This window comes from Micropterus salmoides, unplaced genomic scaffold, assembly GCF_014851395.1.
Source record: "Micropterus salmoides isolate LMB-PRFRI ecotype aquatic unplaced genomic scaffold, ASM1485139v1 Ms_hic_scaffold_7, whole genome shotgun sequence".
Taxonomy (NCBI): Eukaryota; Metazoa; Chordata; class Actinopteri; order Centrarchiformes; family Centrarchidae; genus Micropterus; species Micropterus salmoides.
Window position 1 is genome coordinate 32,956,119 of NW_024044459.1, and position 13,226 is coordinate 32,969,344.

Here is a 13,226-nt window from a genome sequence, read left to right on the forward strand (position 1 = left end):
CCTAAACACCAGGTCACTACGCTCTGTAATCACATTACACAGCTTCTCCTATCCCTATTATGCAGACGACACTCAACTATTCCTCTCATTTCCTTCCTCTGCCACCCTGATTGCAACACGCGTGGCAGAATGTCTGGCCGACATCAGCCACTTGGACGAATGTGCATCACGTCAAGCTTAACGTTGACAAGACTAAACTCTTCATTGTGCCAGGGAAAGCTGCCCTCAAATGGATTTAGTGGTCACTGTTGAGGACATTGCAGTCTCTCCTTCACCAGCTGTGAGGAACTTTGGCATAGTTTTGGACAATCAACTGTGCTGCACTGCCAACATCACCACAATGGCCTGATCCTGCCGAATTGTTCTCTACGACATCCACAGGCATAAGTGCTCATCATCTCCCACCTTTACTACTGCAACGCACTTCTGGCTGGACTCCCTGCCTCCGCTATCAAACCTTTGCAACGTGTTCAATCTACCAAAGTCCTTCTATGTGACCCCCCTCTTCCATGACCTCCATTGGCTCCCAGTAGTAGCTTGTGCCACAGCCGCCCTAGTCACAACTTTAAGTCACAACTCTTCTCTGTTCTGCCCCCACAGTGGTGGAATGAGCTCCAGGCCAATGTCAGGACAGCAGAGTCGCCCACCAGTTTCCGCAAGACACTCAAGACTCAATTACTTGAAACTTGGTCTATTGACATCCTTACTCTACTGCTTTTTCACTTTCTTCTGACAAATGTACTTCTTGTTAGTCACTTTGGACAAAAGTGTCTGCCGAAAGCCCAAAATGTAAATGTAAAGTAATGTGTGTGCCATATTTTTATCATAGGACTGTAGGCAATGATAGATAATACCTGCATAGTTGTAGGGTCATTAAAAACATTTTCTGTACTTGTAATTGTTTCTTTCTAAAGGGGAGGACTGTGATTTTCTTTCTGTGATGTCATGATCAGAGTCCAACCAGAGCTATTCAGAGATATTCTGGTTGATGAAGGTAAGGGATAAATATTCTCTTTGTTGGTGGAATATGTTTGTTCCTGAAATGTTTTTGCAATTATTTGTTCCAACATTTATAGCAATGTGTAGAAATTGGCATTAATCACTATCATTTATGTACAAATGAGAATTGAATAGTCTGTATCATCGAAGACATTGCCTTTAAATTTAGTAAACCATTTAGTAAAATTAGCTGCATCTCTTTTTATTGTAAATTATAAATTACTGTATAATGCAGTTTACAACGGTAGAATTCTCTTTTATTTATTGAGCCGTTAATAGTTAACATATTCAGCTTAAAAACAAACAAGGGAGATTTAGTTGACCTCTTTTTTGCCATTGCACACTGAGAATCTCAAAATGTGTGCTAAATATGTTTATTATCAACCATAAACTGTACTTTTTCAAAATTACAAACAACAGCAATGTAGTTAGAAATTTTAGCTTTAAGCTTTTAGAAAAAGGGTTGTCAAGGAGAGCGATTAAAATATCTTTACAAAAAAACTGCTTTTAAATGCGTGGATCAGGTTTGTTAAACTATACATTTTAAATTTATGTTGGTTTTGAAAAGATTTTGACAAGTTTGATGCAGTTGAGTTACACTACTTCACATTTCAATTTAAAGGCAATGTTGACAGGCGTTCTCACGGACACCCATGTAAGCGCCTAACCTTGGTTTGAATACATCAAACATATTAATAAAATGGAAGTTTACTTGACAGGCATGATTCCCCAAATTAATTATAATATTCAGAACAATTGTGTTCCATTACTTTTATTGATGAAGGGACAGTTAAGAGATGCTGGAAATGTAGGAGATAAAGAGAGAGGGAACGATGTGCAGCAAAGGGCCATGGGTCTGTGGAACCTGGTTTGCAGCAGCAAGGCTTTAGCAGTGAGCTAATTGGCACCCCTCATTTTTAAATAGTTCTTAAGTAAGAATATGCCAAACTATATGATATGGTGTTTTATTATTTATTTATTTCACCTTTTGTAAAGCAAGTTTTTAATAATTTGGTAATGAGTTTTTACACCACAGTGATGTTTTGCCATCATCCTCCAAATATTCTCTGAAAACTGATTAAAAACACAGTAATGTTAATATAGGTTCTCCAAAAAAAGCTTTTTTTTGTAATCCTTTTAAATTGAACTAACCCATATGGCCACAAAAAAAAAAATAGATTTGCGTCCTTGACAGTTTTACTAAAAATGCCCGATCTCTTTCAGAAATGGAAACTCAGTATCACCAGTTTGGGTTGCCTGAGAACAGCTCTATCCAAGGAGGGCACAAAATGACTAAACCAATAGGTAAACAGGTACATTTTGATTTTGATGAAATAATTAATTTCAAATGTCACGCTAAACTATCTCTGTCAACGCTTATAGGTTTGAAGAGGATTGGGGCTTATGTCCTCTATGCAGTTGTGGTGCTGCTGCTGTTAATCCTACTGATGGTCACTGGAATAAGATGTACGACTTTTCAGTGAAGCTGATTCATTAATACTGATTTCATTTAACTAAATCACATTCTTTGTCTTATCATAGATTATCATACATTTTTTGTATCCCAAAGTCTCCCAGTTGAACAAGGGAATCACTGATGTTAAACTTCAACTTGAGAGAATCAATAATGGAGGAACGATGTCAGCATCCAAACCAGGTCAGGAAATGATTTCCACATGTGGATGATAATGAAGTAGCTGAACAATTCATGCCCTCTATGCAACTTTTATTTTAAAATGTTGTCTTTCCAAACAAAAGATGCAACAACTGTACTGGATGTCTACCTACAGGCACTTGTCCCAGTTAGAGGTAAACACCGAATACTTCAACATGAATAAAATCAGAAATCAGTCAGACTCTCCCGACTTGTCTTAATCTTGATCACACCAGGAACATGTAGGGAAGGATGGGTGTCTTTCCAGAGTAGCTGCTACTTGCTGTCCACCACTGCTGTTACCTGGCACAAAGCAGAGGAGCAGTGCCGAACACACGGAGCACACCTGGTGGTTCTCAATAATGTGGAGGAATTGGTGAGGTTTTACATTTACACCAGTTTGGTTCCGTATATTTTAAACAAGGGCTTTCCATTTTATACTATGAGGTGTGTGACTTAACAGGCTTTAAAATAACCTGTAGATATTATTTAATTTTACTTCTAGGACTACATTTCAAGAATAGTTGTAATCAGATACGAATATTGGATTGGACTTGTGGAGCGAGAACACGAGGGACACTGGAGCTGGGTGGATGGGACAGACTTCAAATCAACCCCAACGTGAGAGAAACGTGAAGCTATAAAGCAGAAACAAATAGTTTTGGGTGTTTTGATATGTTACGCTGTATGTGACAAATCACTCGTTCCTCCTCCTTTCCCAGTTTTTGGGACATAGGTCAGCCTGACGACTGGGACTACAGGGAGAACGGAGAGGACTGTGGGCAGCTTCATTCTTCTCAGAAACGCAAACGCAAGTTGTGGAATGATGCAGACTGTAACCTGAGGGAGCGGTACATCTGTGAGACCAGGGCATGAGAAAGAGAGAGGCCCTTTCAGAGCTGCTAAACCCTCACCGACATGACAAGCCTGATATGTTGAAAGATAATGGAAATGATGTTTTCAATTTACATGTGTAATTATGAGTGCATGTTACCAAAAGTGCTAAATGTTGCATATAGAGAACATGTGTGGTGCTTTTGTTGGACAATAAAACAATGACTATAAATGCAATGACACATCTCCTTTATTCCTTTAACCCCGCCTGCTGTCTCACAGGGATTATTGTCATTTAAATGATAGAAGAGAGCAGCAGTACAGTGAGGGAGAAGAGGAGGGAATAGGAGAAAAAGAACAGGGATGAGAACACACAATCTTTTCATCAATCATCCACATGAGCTACCTGGCAACGCTGGATATCCCTGTACTTACTGGTAACCCCCATCGCTCATCTGTCCAGTTTCTAAGGCCCACGGACTGGTAACATTTGGAGGCACCGCTGGGATATTTCCCATTTTATCAATGCTAGTTTTGCCCTTTTAAATCATTTTATTTTCATGCTCAATTAGCAGATTAACAGCCGTAGCAAAATGAATACTCAGGCCGATGCTCAGAGAGTTTCCCAAAAGGTACTTTTGTATTGTGTGACGTCCCGACTGACACTGACAAACCAGATGTTGAAGAAGCCGCTCAGTCAGTGAAAGCATTTGGAAGAGTAAAAGTGAGAGACATTCAGTGTGACAGTCAAGCTGGCCGCATCCCCCTCTATCTACAACCACTGATTGGAGACTCAGCATGGAAAATCTCACCCTGTGACTCCGATGATTCCTCAGCCAAGCTCAAATGATGTTCGTGTTGTCTAAGGATGTTCCACAGGAGAGTTCACCTGAGTCCATTATCCGAGCAGTTGGAGACCTGCTCCACCAAACAAAGAGACTTACCAATGAGAATCATGCATTTTGACGCCAACTGATGTTCTCTGGTAACCATCCCACATCTGCAGGTGAGGAAAGCCTCGATCAGTGGCCTTGATCAAGCCCGCCTAATGATTAAAGAATGTGACTGCTCGGACAGAGAGAATCAAAAGAGAACAATTGAGAGCTTGAATGAACCAGCTCTGGAGATAATTCAAGCCCTTGCTTCTAAATAAGCCTGATGCTAGCCCCGACTGCTGTATAGAGGCCCTAAAAAGTGCATCAACACCCAGGAGAAAAGCTAACTGACTTCTTGAAAAGATTGGAGCGCTCACTGACCAAGGTACTGCTGAAAGGTGGCCTTCCCAGCCACCGAGCAGACCGTCCTCGGATCAACCAACTCATCAGAGGTGCTGCTGAGTCAGATATGATGTTGTTACAACTGAGTCTGAGAGAAAGAAAAGAAAAACCTCCCACATTCTTAAAGCTATTAAATGAGATTCGTCAAGTGGAAGAATACGAGAAAGCGTGACGCAAATCAGGGCCAGGGCAAATTTCAAATCTCGCCTAGGGCTCCAACACTGTCAGGGCCGGCCCTGACGCAAATTAAACACAGCAGTGAGAAAAGTACAAAGCCAAAGCTACAGATGTTCAACAGTTGATGGCTGAGATCCAGGAGCTGCGTTCTGAACTTAGTGAGTTGAAAAACAGACAGGAAGACACACGCACTGAACCAAAGTCAAAACAAACCAAGGAAGCTACTGACACTGGAACAGAAAGTGATGTCCAGATGTCAGTATCGCACAGTGCAGCGGTGGCAGACTCTAAAAGAGGATGGACGCACGAAGCAACTCAGATTTCATCCGTTTGATAAGAATATGAAAATTTGGAAGTGAAATAAGGAAGTGAACCAAACAAAATACTGTATGATGCAAGAGTCAGAAACCTGACACTGGCAGAATGTGACTGGGTGCTGGATCGCAATCTTGGCATCACTGGAAAACACAAATTACAGGACAGATGTAACATACGTAGTGATTGCAAAGTTGCCAAATCTTCCTGTTTATCGAGTCACACCAGAAAGAGGGACTGGTATAGTAAAAAGAGTGCACAGAGATCACTTGCTCCCCATTGGTAACTTGGTGAGGACGCCCGCTCAACCAGAGAGAAAAGCACAACCTAACAAGACAATGACAAAGTCACATCAAGCAATGTGCGATACTGGGAAGTCGACATGTGAGTCAAGATGACTTGTCATCAGATTCTGAAGAGGAGAGGGAGGGTGTAGTCCGGTTAAAATGTGTATCAATAGTTTTGGGGGTAAACAAATAAATAACTTCATTGTAGGTTACAATGTCAAAATCATGGTTAAAATGCTCAAAGGGTTAAAATATTTAAAAATCCTAAAAATTATTAATTAATTAAAAATCGATATATGTGCTTTGTTTTATTTCATTTGATAAATGACTGTTCATTTATAAGAGAAATGTCTCTAAATTGCGTCACAAATGTGTTTTGTATTGTGATTGGATGATGGAGGAGAGGGGCCAGATATGCGCAGGAAGAAAAACCAGAGAGGGACAGAGCGAGTTTAGCGAGAGTTTTGGGGGGGTTGGTGTTTGTGTAAAGTTATCTGAGGAAGTTGTATTTTATCGGCTAGATAATCTTCAAGAAGTCAGTCGTCGGAAACTCAGAGAGGGATCCCAGATAGCGCTGTGAGGTACCGGAGTTGCTCTGGCAAAGTTGGATATCCCCGTACATACTGGCTTCCCCCATCTCCTCTGCCCAGTTTCTAACTTTTCTCTGGCGGACCACACATCTGGAAAAGGTACTGCCTATTGACTATTTCTGCTCCAGCTGGATTGAAGGCCCGTTGAACACTCCCCAGCAAGTAAACAGGCCTGCAACGTTTTTTATTTAAAAATTTTTTTAAAGGTGCTAATAAGTAGCTTGTTTTTTTTGTTTGTTTGTTTATATTTGGGGTGAACTAAATAACTGTAAGGTCAAAATTGGAAAACTGTGACAACCCTTGTTTGAAGAGAAATTGTGGAAACACTTTGATTGTTTAAATTTACATTTTATCTAATTAAATTAAAGTTGTTGCCTTTTTATTAAAATTAGAAGGTACTTATTTTCATTTCAGAGTGGTTTTCAGGTGTGGTTATTACTTTAGTACTATGTAGGTTTAGAGTGACTCCTAACACACCACCTTAAGTTAGTTTTATGCAATACAACTAGCAATATTAATAATAAAAATTAGCAGTTAACAGCAGTTATGACCTCATAGGTTATGTGATTTGCTGAAGGGATATGCTATTTTGGAGTATGACTTCGACATGTGGAGAGTAGTCTCAATTCTTACGTATTACACCTTTAACCCCCCACATTAAGATAAGAAAAGATATAACTCACAGACTTTGTCTAACCTTGACACCACCTGCCCCCTTGACCTGACCCCCTCCTCCCTTCTCTAAGCAGACTTAAGCAACATCTTGCCATTCCTCCCCACCTGGAACTTATTCCATCCGCCTTCAAGCCTCCTTAAGAAATCTACCCTTGACACTGCCGACATCTGTATCAACAGACCAGAATCTTCTCTCTCCTCCCTCTATATTATTATTTTATTATTGTATAAGTAAGCACATCGTGAGCAATGTACAATCCTGAGTCAAATTCCTCGTATGTGTACACATACCTGGCAATAAAGCTGATTCTGATTCTGATTCTGATGCACTGAACCAAAGTCAAAACAAACCAAGGAAGCTACTGACACTGGAACAGAAAATGAAGTCCAGATGTCAGTATCGCACAGTGCAGCGGTGGCAGACTCTAAAAGAGGATGGACGCGCGAAGAAAAAATATATGAGAGATTAAAAGTATCTGTATTTTACTTTTAATGACCTGCAACAAACAAGATCACATCAGACTAGTAACTCAGATTTCAGCCGTTTTATTAGAATATGAAAATTTGGAAGTGAAATAAGGAAGAGAGTCAGAAGAGAAACCTGACACTATCAGAAGGTGACTGGGTGCTGGATCGCAATCTTGGCATCACTGGAAAACACAAATTACAGGACAGATGTAACATACGTAGTGATTGCAAAGTTGCCAAATCTTCCTGTTTATTGAGTCAAACCAGAAAGAGGGACTGGTATAGTAAAAACAGTGCACAGAGAGATAAATTTTCTTTTTGTTGGTGGGATATGTTTGTTTTTTGCTTTTATTTGTTTCAACATTTATAGACTGTGTAGAAATTGGCATTAATCATGTACAAATGGCACCATGAATTATACACTGCATAGTCCATAACATTGAAGAAAATGCCTTTTTAGCAGAATTCTCTTTTATGTATTGAGCCATTAATAATTAACATATTCAGCTTGAAAACAAACAAGGAGATGTAGTTGACCTCTTACTTGCCATTGCACACTGAGAATCTCTAAATGGCTGCTGAGTACTTTTATTATCAACCATAAGCTTTACTTTTCAAAACTACAAATAACAGCAATGAAGTAAGAAACGTTAGCTTTTGATTCAAAATAAGTCACTAATAAATAAGGGTAGGCAGATACAGTAAGTTACACCACCCGACGATGCAGCTTCTACCGTCAAAGGCCGTAGTTTGTTGAAGTTACACCATTTGACATTTGAATTTTAAATCTAATTTTACAGGCGTCATCATGGACGCCTATGTAAGCACATGGCCTGAGTGTGAATATTTCAAACATGAGTTTTTGAATTAAATTTTTAATGCAACAACATACTTGGCCACACTCTAAAAATGTCTAATTATAAGTTAAAGAGAGTTAATAACCTTGGCATGCAGCAGTGAGGGTCATCAGGGGCCGTTCTCTGTGATATCATTTCTTGTTATGCGGTCTTCTTGCACAATATTAACAAAATGGCTCCTTGAATGGTGGTTATAACGCCTTGATACTTCAGCTTTTCTTTACAATAAATAGTTCTAATGTAAAATTATGCCAAACTAGTTGATATGGTGTTTTATTATTTATTTATTACACCTTTTAAAGCATGTTTTTAACTATTTGATACAAAGTTTTTACACCAAAGTGACATTTTTGCCATCATCCATAGACTAGGTCGTCCAAAAATGTATTTTAGAACATAATGCATTCATTTTCAGACCTTAATCCTTCTAAATTTAGCTAAACAGAAATAAAATAGTCTTTGACCGTTTTACTAAAAATGCCCGATCTCTTTCAGGAATGGAAACTCACCAGTTTGGGTCGCCTGAGAACAGCTCAATCCAAGGAGAGCACAAAATTACCAAACCAACAGGTAAAACAGGTACATTTGATGATTGAATAATTAATTTCAGATGTCACCTTAAACTATGTCTGTCAGTGCTTATAGGTTTGAAGAGGATTGGGGCTTATGTCCTCTATGGAGTTCCGGTGCTGCTGCTGTTAATCCTGCTGATGGTCACTGAGATAAGATGTACGACTTTCCAGTGAAGCTGATTCATTAATACAGATTTCATTTAGCTAAATCATATTCTGTGTCTTATCATTGAACAATTTTTGTATCCCAAAGTCTCCCAGTTAAACAAGGGGATCACTGATGTCAAACTTCACCTTGAGAGAATCAGCAATGGAACAATGTCACCGTCTATATTAGGTCAGGAAATTATTTCCATGTCTAGATAATAATGAAGCAGCTGAATAATTGATGCCCTCTATGCAACTTTTATTTTAAAATGTGTCTTTCCAAACTAAAGATGCAACAACTGTGCCGGATGTCCACACACAAGCACCTGTCCTAGTTGAAGGTAAACACTGATGAATAAAATCAGAATTCAGTTTTTTTTTTTTTCCACCAGTAAGATTCTTAAGTGTCTTAATTTACATCACACCAGGAAGATGTAGAGATGGATGGCTTTCTTTCCAGAGTAGCTGCTACTTGCTGTCCACCACAAGCGCAACGTGGCACAAAGCAGAGGAGCAGTGCCGATTATATGGAGCACACCTGGTGGTTGTCAATAATGTGGAGGAAATGGTGAGGTTTTACACCAGTTTGGCTCCATATGTTTTAAGTGGGGGCTGTCCATTTTATACTGTGAGGCTCCAGTGTATGCAGGGCTGTGATAAAGAGCACACATATCAGAGCACAACATTTCTCAGAAATAACAGGCTTTAAAATAACCTGTAGCTATTTTTTATTTTTACTTCTAGCACTACATTTTAGGTGTGACTGAAACCATATACAGCTATTGGATTGGACTTGTGGAGCTAGATGGACACTGGACCTGGGTGGATGGAACTGACTTCAACTTAACCCCAACGTGAGAGAAACGTAAAACTATTAAATAAATAAATAAAAAGCGCAAACAAATGGTTGTGGGTCGTTTGATATGTTACACTGTATGTAATAAATCACTTGTTCCTCCTCTTTCCACTGTTTGTGTCCAGTTTCTGGGATGACCATGAGCCTGACAACTTTGTTGACTACAGGAATGGGGATCAAGAAGAGGACTGTGCACAGCTTTATAAATATGGAAGGAAACCCCACATGTGGCATGATGCTCTCTGTTACGTGAATGACAACTATATCTGTGAAATCATGAAAGAGAGTGGGCCTTTCTGAGCTGCTGAACCCTCACCGACACGACTGGCCTGATATTTTCTGCTGTTTCATTTTTCAATTAATCATCTAGTGTCTAATCTAATCTAATCATCTTTTTAAGTTGGATTGCGCTTTTGGTTAGAGGACATACACAACAGGAAACAGCACATCCAACATTAATAGACGTCATAAATGTATTTACCATCAACAGTGTTTCCTGTCAAGCTCATCAACAGGTGTGACAGAACCGCCGTGCGCACAGAAGCAGACCTTGACTGCCATGTTTATATCTTATAAATATATGCAACATGTATACACACATATAGTACGTTTAGATACACAACTGTACATACGCCAATGCTTTGCACATCAATATTTGGTTATTATTTGTGTCATGTCGGATCATAGATGGTTTCCTATTGTGTTAACATAAAATATTCAACTTGAGTAATACACAGTGGAAAGTGGTGGGAACTCTGGCAGACACCTAGCTATTTACACAGCTGTGTGTTGGAAAGTTGTTTTAAATTCAACTTCTATTTAAAGAAGGCAAATGCAGAGCTAAGTGAGCACAGAGCGAACAGAAAGATAGAGCAGGCTTATGGAGTATTTGATTGTCTAACTGTTGTGTGAAAAGATCAAAAGACAATTGTAAATGTGTCTACTGCCTAACATGTAAGGGGAGAATAAAAATGCGAGTCCAAATGTGGACTTTCGGGATCATCTTGTCATGTTGTATTTCTTGTGTATTTCTTGTGTATTTCTCATCCTACACAAACTTAATTACCTGAAAGCTTCAGCTACCGACAGGAGGAGGTAGAACTCCAACCTCAGCTATTCATTTTGAAGAAGATGGTAACAAAAAACTATTATGTTCATTGTTTTCGATTTGGGAAAATTTGGGAAATGACTGCTTCTATATTGTCTATAAATACATCCAGCCTCCTTCATGACTGGACAGCTGATGTGCAGTAACATTTAGATTTATCCTAAAATAGGGCACTAGTGGAGCTTGTGGCATATACCTGTAGTTGTTCCTGTTTGCTCACTAAAGTTACTGCTAAAGTCAGACTCAGTCCAATGAAACTTAAAAAGCGATTTTGTGAAAATAAAGTTTGAGCTGTCAATCGTCTTGCTCACTGCTTCTCCTTAGAGATAGCTTGTTTTTTAAAAGCAAACAGATAATTGACTGGTCTTACAGACAGATTATATGTATTATATGCAAATACTCACACTTGTGACTAAAGGTGTTGACTACATGTTGAGTAGAAACCAAATATTTTTCACTCCACCCCCTGATTTCACTCTTATCTCCAGTGTTCTCTCACCTCCCGTCCTATAAGAACAGGCTGCGCCAAAATCCATGTTTCTGCCTGTAGCCATGAATGTGATTGCTCCTCCGCTGCTGCTGCTTCTCACAGGTAGGACTAAGAAAAGCTGTCAATATAACATTTATTGTAAATAATCCCTCTGTATAAGTGCCTTTTTTATATATATATATATATCTCGCACAGTACATTTCTATTAATTATTTTTTTAAGGGTGTTCCTTTGCTCCTCATTTGTTCATCATGTGCTCTTATTTGTCTGCCTCACACGTCTTTCCCAGCTTGTATGGTCAGCGGTGCGCTGCTGCCCAAGGCCTTATGGCAGTTTGGGAACATGATCTCGTGTGTTCAGCCTGGTGTCAGCCCTCTAAAATACAACGATTACGGCTGCTGGTGCGGCCTTGGAGGGAAGGGAAGCCCTCGGGACGAAGTGGACATGTAGGGAGCCGTCAATGCCCAATTTTGTTTCCCAATCAACCTGTTTGGGGGTTTTTTTTTACGTAAAAGAAACATGGGATTCATGCACTCTTTCCTCATGTATTTTTAGGTGCTGTAAAGTTCATGATAAATGCTATCACACAAGCAGAACAACTCCTGGATGCACAGCTATTGCTGACCTTCCTTATGTTCTTGTTTATGATTTCACCTGTTCAAATCAAGAAGTGACCTGCGCAGGTAAGACAGTGACACGACTAAACTGTCATGCATTGACACAACCATTTGGACATTCAATTTCAAGTATTTTCAGTGCCTTTTGTGATGGCACTGGTGAGAATTAGACAAAATGCTTGATTTTTTTAACTCCAGACTTCAAATAAACCCTGGAAAAATGTATCTAACAGTGGCTGTGTTGAAAGTGCAGCATTGAAACTATTAAGTAGCTCTACTGAAAACATAATAAATTAAACAAGGCTGCATTCATGGCCCTGTGTGTAGGTTCTGTTTTTAAACACCTATATATAGGTATATAAATATATAGGCACAGCCAGGGATTGAGGTTTGAGAGTACTCCAAACAAATGCTCTCCTACTACTGTGGAGCACGATTACACTGGCATTTAGTGCACCCAACCACACTATTCATGGTATGTGTACGTGTGCTTCACTTCTTGTTATTATTGAGCAGAAATAATGACCTAACTCTGTCTCTGCAGCTACCAACAATAAGTGCCAGGCTGCCGTGTGTGAGTGCGATCGGGTAGCGGCTCACTGCTTTGCTCAGGCCACATACAACCCTGAGAACAAGAACCTGGATCCCAAAGTCCACTGCATCAACTGAGTTATATAACCCACACACACAAAAAAAAACATGCAAGAGAATGTTGGATTTCTGACTTTTATTTTTAAAATTTAAATTTCTCTATAATTTTTAAAAACAAAACTTGATTTAAAAGACGTTTGATTTTGTAAAAAAGCATCAGTCTGAAATAAAACATGCACGTGAGATTGTCAGTGTGAAGCCTTTCAATTGGATTTAAACCTCTGCGTGTCTGTTTGCTCACATACGGAGAGCCCGCAGTGTGTATCAGAGGCTGCAGCTGTGCTTATCTCACTAGTTTCTTACAATGTCCAGGTCACTTAAATTTGTAAAACCACACCTGAGGTTTTGTTAAAAAAGTAAAGAAAATGAAAATCAAGTGTTGAGTCTTTGTTCAGGCAGGTTTCCCCTTGTGCGTTTGGTCTCTCTATAAATCAATGCACAAGTCTGCGTCAAGTAAGGGGAGAATGAAAATATCCACTTGTTCCCATGTCTCTTGGAGTTTACGGTTGATACAGACTTATCATAGGAAAGGAGGCTTGTAGTTTTGGTCGGATCACAAGTTACACTTAAGTAAAATGTCAGATTACAGGACGGTAAAAAGAAGCTTTGGCAAACTGATATCAGGAAGATATTTAGGTTCAGTTTCAACAAA

At 39.4% G+C, this 13,226-nt stretch overlaps 3 protein-coding genes across 6 annotated transcripts; all 3 read left to right on the plus strand.

The window, feature by feature from the left end:
• Nucleotides 1-918: 918 nt before the first annotated feature.
• LOC119892214 (C-type lectin domain family 4 member E-like) lies at nt 919-3,724 on the plus strand. The gene is made up of 8 exons (XM_038704366.1): nt 919-994; nt 2,224-2,304; nt 2,383-2,466; nt 2,570-2,656; nt 2,758-2,808; nt 2,890-3,029; nt 3,159-3,274; nt 3,376-3,724. The coding sequence occupies exons 1-8, from the start codon at nt 946-948 to the stop codon at nt 3,527-3,529; spliced, it is 762 nt and encodes a 253-aa protein (XP_038560294.1). The 5' UTR covers nt 919-945; the 3' UTR covers nt 3,530-3,724.
• Nucleotides 3,725-5,958: 2,234 nt separating this feature from the next.
• On the plus strand, nt 5,959-10,708 carry LOC119892216 (C-type lectin domain family 4 member E-like). 4 transcript variants are annotated; one of them, XM_038704368.1, is made up of 8 exons: nt 5,959-6,295; nt 8,629-8,703; nt 8,770-8,862; nt 8,959-9,042; nt 9,143-9,193; nt 9,281-9,420; nt 9,597-9,706; nt 9,834-10,708. In XM_038704368.1, exons 2-8 carry the CDS (start codon nt 8,631-8,633, stop codon nt 10,006-10,008), a joined length of 726 nt encoding a protein of 241 aa, XP_038560296.1. In that variant the 5' UTR covers nt 5,959-6,295; nt 8,629-8,630; the 3' UTR covers nt 10,009-10,708. The 4 variants fall into 4 exon arrangements, with proteins under 4 accessions (XP_038560296.1, XP_038560298.1, XP_038560297.1 ...); XM_038704370.1 differs by having other exon boundaries at nt 8,779-8,862; XM_038704369.1 differs by having other exon boundaries at nt 5,959-6,232; nt 8,779-8,862.
• A 609-nt stretch (nt 10,709-11,317) lies between these two features.
• pla2g1b (phospholipase A2, group IB (pancreas)) lies at nt 11,318-12,757 on the plus strand. The gene is made up of 4 exons (XM_038704372.1): nt 11,318-11,408; nt 11,596-11,752; nt 11,862-11,989; nt 12,468-12,757. Exons 1-4 carry the CDS (start codon nt 11,351-11,353, stop codon nt 12,590-12,592), a joined length of 468 nt encoding a protein of 155 aa, XP_038560300.1. The 5' UTR covers nt 11,318-11,350; the 3' UTR covers nt 12,593-12,757.
• Nucleotides 12,758-13,226: the final 469 nt, after the last annotated feature.

What these genes read in the sequence shown, in the direction of transcription:
- LOC119892216 (XM_038704368.1), top strand. Translation starts at nt 8,631, where the DNA reads ATGGAAACTCACCAGTTTGGGTCGCCTGAGAACAGCTCAATCCAAGGA. An exon ending in AATGTCACCGTCTATATTAG is followed by an intron (nt 9,043 to 9,142) that starts GTCAGGAAATTA and finishes TCCAAACTAAAG; the next exon opens with ATGCAACAACTGTGCCGGAT. An exon ending in GACTTCAACTTAACCCCAAC is followed by an intron (nt 9,707 to 9,833) that starts GTGAGAGAAACG and finishes GTTTGTGTCCAG; the next exon opens with TTTCTGGGATGACCATGAGC.
- pla2g1b (XM_038704372.1), top strand. Translation starts at nt 11,351, where the DNA reads ATGTTTCTGCCTGTAGCCATGAATGTGATTGCTCCTCCGCTGCTGCTG. An exon ending in GCTGCTGCTGCTTCTCACAG is followed by an intron (nt 11,409 to 11,595) that starts GTAGGACTAAGA and finishes CGTCTTTCCCAG; the next exon opens with CTTGTATGGTCAGCGGTGCG. An exon ending in CCTCGGGACGAAGTGGACAT is followed by an intron (nt 11,753 to 11,861) that starts GTAGGGAGCCGT and finishes ATGTATTTTTAG; the next exon opens with GTGCTGTAAAGTTCATGATA.
- LOC119892214 (XM_038704366.1), top strand. Translation starts at nt 946, where the DNA reads ATGATCAGAGTCCAACCAGAGCTATTCAGAGATATTCTGGTTGATGAA. An exon ending in AGATATTCTGGTTGATGAAG is followed by an intron (nt 995 to 2,223) that starts GTAAGGGATAAA and finishes GATCTCTTTCAG; the next exon opens with AAATGGAAACTCAGTATCAC. An exon ending in CAAAATGACTAAACCAATAG is followed by an intron (nt 2,305 to 2,382) that starts GTAAACAGGTAC and finishes CAACGCTTATAG; the next exon opens with GTTTGAAGAGGATTGGGGCT.